Source organism: Echinops telfairi, unplaced genomic scaffold, assembly GCF_000313985.2.
Source record: "Echinops telfairi isolate 266 unplaced genomic scaffold, ASM31398v2 ScPeMD7_3;HRSCAF=10, whole genome shotgun sequence".
Lineage (NCBI taxonomy): Eukaryota > Metazoa > Chordata > Mammalia > Afrosoricida > Tenrecidae > Echinops > Echinops telfairi.
The window spans coordinates 59,046,821-59,052,485 of record NW_022103899.1 but is presented as its reverse complement, the minus strand read 5'-3'; the positions used below and the strand labels follow the sequence as shown (position 1 = coordinate 59,052,485).

General features: G+C 58.8%; 1 protein-coding gene across 1 annotated transcript in view; it reads right to left on the bottom strand.

The window, feature by feature from the left end:
- Positions 1 to 5,665, bottom strand: part of INPP5D (inositol polyphosphate-5-phosphatase D) — a 109,060-nt gene that overhangs the window by 7,588 nt on the left and 95,807 nt on the right. Inside the window, exons 18-21 of the mRNA XM_045294330.1 lie at positions 4,646 to 4,759; positions 3,507 to 3,589; positions 1,126 to 1,213; positions 837 to 986 (exon numbers count right to left, since the gene is read on the bottom strand). Of these exons, the coding sequence (XP_045150265.1) occupies positions 837 to 986; positions 1,126 to 1,213; positions 3,507 to 3,589; positions 4,646 to 4,759 (435 nt within the window). The remainder of the gene's footprint in view (positions 1 to 836; positions 987 to 1,125; positions 1,214 to 3,506; positions 3,590 to 4,645; positions 4,760 to 5,665) is intronic.

The following is a 5,665-nucleotide window of genomic DNA, read 5'->3' as shown; positions in this document are numbered from 1 at the left end:
GTCTGCATGTACGGCAGTAACGGAGAAAGCTTGATCTCCGAAGGTGTGGTGTAGCAAAGCTGTGTGTCTCCCGGCAACGGACCCCGGGCCCGAGGTGAGCCATCCTGGCTGGGATGGCACGGCTTATGTATGGCCATGCGATGGAGCAGAATACACGCTATTCCCAGGCTGCACAATTTTAGGTGGAAAGTTAAGGATGAAGAGGGCCCTCTAAATCCAGATCCTGACTGATGCTTGCTTGTCAAGTCCGGACTGTCAATAAGGCCTCTGGGTCACATTCCAATGTTCTCTTAACCGAGTGGTGACCGTTCTTGCCTGAGAAGATGGGACGCCTGAAACAGTCTATGAGAATCAGCAGGGTCGCCTTTGGGGCAGGCAGGAATGACCTCCGAGGCTGGCCCTTTGCCCGGGGCCAAGGAAACCCCTGCAGGGAGTTCGTGTCCCCAACTTCAGCGATGCCCTTTTCTGAGAGTCCCAATAAATGGCTCTCCCAACTGCTGACCTCAGAAAGCAAGTGGTACTTAAAACCCAACCCAACCCACTGCCATGGCGTCAATCCCGACTCACAGCGACCCCTACAGGCCAAGGTAGAACTGCCCCTGTGGGTTCCGAGGCTGAGCCTTCCGGGAGTAGGGGGTCTCCCCTCTCTCCCTCGGAGCAGCCGGTAGTTTTGACCTTGAGGTTAGCGGCCCAATGTGTCACCCACTATACCACCAAGCTCAACTTGAGCTTTCCAACCTTGGGAGTCCATCCTTAGGCCCCAGTAGAGAGGCTATCTGGTGGTATTGCTAAGAGAAACTCCCTCCTGGACCCGCTGGGCGGAGAGGCAGTCTTACCGTAAAGTTTCTCTCTCATCTTGCCCTGGGATGTCTGCAGCTTAATCTCCCCCCGGAAGTGTCCTGTCATCTCTCCGTGGTGGGTGAGAGGCGTGTGGATAGGGAACTGGGTCTCCGTGGCCTCTAACCTCAGGGCAATGCAGCCCTCACCTGCCAGGAAAGGTGACAACAGGGTGACGGTTATGCTGTGTCAACTTGGCAGGTGACGTTCCTCAGAAAGGAGCTGTCACGGTCTCCCTCGCACCAGAGGGGCAGGAGGCACCCGTGGGCCCCCTGTCGCGGCCATTACCATAGGACTCATCACTGTCTGAGGACTTGATGCTGATCAAGATGTGCTGGTCCAGCAGGTACTCGGGGTCCGAGATGATGGGCTTCAGCTGCGAAGGACAGGGACAGAGTTGACAGGTTTCAGGGCAGGTGGATGAATGCTTGAGACAGAAGGATTCTCATTCCCCTGACTTGAAGGGCCCCACCCCTATGTACACCTGCCCAGCAAGGTGAGGCCAGACTTCTTCCTGGCCTCTACCACCACAGCGTACTCTAGGCTTCCTTGGTTGGCTTCTGGGAACCCAGATCCTAGTGGATGGCCCGAGCCCCAATCTGTCCCTGTGCCTCCCTCCCCATCCTTGGATATCCAGTTAGGCGGGGTGTTACAGGACCAGGTCTGGGTGACTCTTAAGGAGCACGGCGTGGTGTCCTGCACCCCACTCCCTTCACAACACAGGCACAGGCTTTCCCTCACCCCCCACGCTGACTGCTCCCCAACGTGGAAGGAACGGGGTCCTGCGCTCCCTCTCCTGCACACCCTCCTGGTTTGGCCTGGTGTCCAGGTGGGTGGGAGGTGTAATTCAGTAACAGCGGCTTCTTGGATTCGGGGCCACCCTGACTCCCGCTGGGATCATCTCGGGCAGCCCGCCAGGTTTGGGCGCTGGGGCAGATCAGGGCTGTGTCTGCAGGTGCAGGGGGGCTGGCCAGGCAAGCTGCACCCCGACACACTGGTGCCGACACGCCGGCCACAGCTCACACTATTTCATAATTTAGGGCTGGTGACAGAGGGAACAGGGCCTCCTCCAAAGTACATGCTGTAAACCCCAACTTCCAGGCCCGGGGCTGTGACCCCAGTTGGGAGTGGGCCGTCTGCCACGTGGACATGTTGACAGAGGCAGGATTCCCGGTGGGTGCGGTGCAGCAGTCTCTTTTGAAGTAGAAGGAACGTTGCAGAGACAGCAAAAGTTATCCCTCCAGCAAAAGCTTAGAGAGGCCGGGAGTGTCCTCCAGAGCCTCTGAGAAAGAGAGCCCCCTCCGAGAGCCGCCCCCCTCGATCCAGATGGCTAGCCTCCGGATCTGTGAGACAATGATCTCTGTTTTTTAACCCCCGTGGTATCCCTGCCACAGCAGCACCCCACGATGCTCTGGGATGCCCCCTTCGCTCCCTCCCACTTCCGGGACCCCTTGTGCTCTTTCCCTGGGCCGCATGGTGACCGGCAGGATAGACTCTCCATAGTCCAGTTCAGAAAGCTCCAGAACAAATGCCGAGAAGTCACAGTGGGCGCTCCCCGGGGGTCCAGGGTGTCTTAGACATCTAGTGCTGCCGTGACAGGGAGACTGTAAGGGAGTGACGTTGGGGAACAAGCTCATTGTCCCAAAGCCTAGGAGGCAGGAAGTTTAACTTCAGGGCACTGCCTACTGGGCAGCTTTCTCTGTCAGCTCCAGGGGAAGGTCCTTATCCCCCTTCAACACCCAGGGGTCCAGGGCGCCATGTGCCTTGGCACCCATTTTCCCACGGGTCTAGGTCAGTGTGACCCAAAGTGGGCTATACCATCCCCTGAGGGGCAGTGGAATGATGGTGGGAGGGGAGGGAGGGGGAACAGTGCAAAAGCGTCTGTTCAAATTTTAATGGTCAAGAGGGGGCACTGGGTAATTTTTTTCCCCTCTGAAAAAGGGATGGTAGCTAAGTTTGGGGGCTATGTTCTACGATGTTCTCGGCGCAGGGATGGGGGGGCACCAAGGCCAAGCTCTGCTCCTGGGTCTCCTTGCTAGGTGGCAGTAGGTCCCTCTGATTTCCGCTCTGTTGTTTGACCCCTTTTCCTATCTCAGAAATGACTGATTCAAGGCGCAGCCTGGCCCAGGTGCCAGGAGAGAGTCCTGACCTCCCCAAGATAGCGGTGGGGAGCAGGCGGAGGTGAGCTGAACAGAGCTCCTGGGAGGGGCTGACCCAGGAGGTCGCCAGGTGACACAGGTGGGTGGGGTTGTGGGATGTGGGTCATGATCAGGTGGGTTGGAGAGCAAGGTGGGATGTTGGTGGGGGACAAGCCGAGGAGCTCCAGCTTGCTCCTCTCGGCACCAGGAATGCGCCCAGACACAACGGGGGCTGCCAGGGCCCGCAGGGCCTTCCAGAATGTCCAGTCTGGCATCAGACACCTTCGTGCGAGGTGAGGCGTCCCATTGATGCCGACTCCCATGGGCCAGAGTGGACTGTGCTCCGAGAGTTTTGGGGGCTGGCTCTTCAGAAGTGGGGCGCCAGGCCTTTCTTCAGCAGCATCTTGGGGGGCGGGGGTTGGACTCCAGCTTGGCAGTCCACCAAGCAAGCTAAGTAACCATATGCACTTTCCCGGGTGGCCATGAGCATTTTGCCTGCGGGGCTCCCGGGCCCCCTAGTAAATTAATTACCTTTGGAAGGGTCTCCTCGAACTTCACCACCAGCTCCCCTTCGCTCCCCTCTTCGTTTTCCCCCTCCTGGCTCTTGACAAAGCCTGTTGGGGACAAGTCGAGACCCCGGGTCAGACCAGGGTAGGCACCCCCTCCACAAGTCACCCAGGGGACTGTGCTTCCGCTGAGGGTCCCCTGAACCGTACGCTCTCATTATTTTTAGGGAAATGGGAGAGGTCCCCCCCACTTCTGGCTCCTCTGTGTCACAAGCCCTGGGGGACAAAGAAACTGTGGCTCCCAGGGGAAAGGACAGGGGAAGATGACAACTCTGCCCACGCCACTCAACACAGCGGCACTCTTTTGAAATTCTAATTTAAGCTCCCCAATATGCCGTTTCCATAGAAATGTATGCAAATGCCCTGAGAGTGTATTAAAAACACGCCCACACAGCGCCCCCCCCCCCCAGGCGTTTCTGAGCAGCTCTGACCCCGGCCCTGGGGGGACAGATCTGGGGGTCCACGTGCAGAGGGTCACTCTGCCGCCAGGCTTCGTTGGCGGGACGGGCAGGGGTGGGTGGCACCCGGCTTCGTCAGTTCTGGAAGTTTCCCCTCATAAAATGCCTCCTTTGCTGGAGCTGGTCCCCCACCCCCAGCCCAGGCCCGCTCAGGAGGAGAACCAGAAACCACACTGAGCTCCTCTCATTGCAGAACAGCGTTAGACGCTGTGTCTGAAGTGCCACCCGGAAAGGGTGCTTCCCAGACGCAGCGGGCGTGGCAGCTGCCCGTGGCCGAGAGGCCAAGCAGCCACTTGCTTCCTGAGGCTCTGAGGTGGTGGGACAGGGCATGCGGAGCCAGGAGTCGCTGCCCAGACCCTAGTCTGTTCCAGAACTTTCTCACCTTCCTACATCTGAGCTCTGCCCAGGGAGAGGTTCCAGTCGCCTACAGATCACCTGGTGCCCAGGGGCCTTCAGATCAGGACCGGACCCAGGAGTGGCCCTGTCCCCCAGGGCTACAGTGACAACAGTCTCCTCACATGAACTGGGTGTGCTCCCCCCCACGCCGTGCCCTTCAGCTGTGATGCCCGTTGAGGTCCCCGCCCCCGGGACCCTTGCACAGAGGGGGAGCCTGGGGCAAAGGGCCTGCCCCGCGCCCCACACTTACTCTCCAGACAGCTAGAGTGGAACTCAAGGTAGAATTTGGTCTGGGACTTGGTCTTCAGTGTGGCGTAGCATCTGAGAAACTCAATCTGCCCTTGGCTGTCCACGGTCCCGGGACCTGGAACAGGTGAGGGCAGGCATGCGATGGCTCCGTTTCTGTTTGTGTCACTCAAAAGGCCCCAAGTCCATTCCCACACAGCTCCACAGCGCGCCCGGAGATGGCGGCGTGCAAACCAGCCTCTCTCTGGAGTCCGAGTGCTGGGGCAGGGGGGCACCCAGGCCAGGCTGGCCACAGCAGGGCGGAGGTTTTCCTCCAGGGAAAGCTACAAGGAGACTCCCCCAGCTACACAGAATCCCTCCGCCGGAGGTGTGGCCTCTCTGGGCTGGACAGAGGGAGGGCGTGGCCCCAGGGGGAGCTGCAACAGCTCAAAACCACAGCATGCCCCCACCAAAAAACCAAACCAAACCATTCCCTGCCGTCCAGCAGATGCTGACTCACGGCGATCCCTCCTAGAGGACAGGGCAGAGGACGGTCACTCTTTACAGGAGCAGAGAGCCCTTGTCTCTCTCTCTCTCTCTCAGAGTGGCTGGTGATTTCAAACTGCTGACCTTGTGGTTAGCAGCCGGCGGTAGGTCCATCATCTGTCGTCAATGTGAGACTTAAGAGTGAAGGGGTGGAAGTTAGCCTGTCAAACAGGTCACGGCTTGATGACCTCATTTGGAGGCGCCAAGGAGATAACTAGTTCACTGGAGGCAGGACACACACTCACTTCCTGCCAGACATTGCTGTTGACAAGCCACATGGAGGCTGATGGAGCCAGAGCCCTGGAGCTGGAGGAATCACATGGAGACCCCCTGCCAGTGCTCAGATGCGTCCACCACTGCTGGACCCACCCACTGGCTTCCCACCCACTGGCCCATGATCTTCCTGCACTCGGTGTCACTGCGTGTGTTGCGTGAGTCTGAAGAGGAATTGTTAGATGGGTAACGGACATACAGCCCAACACTGCTCTCCACTACACCA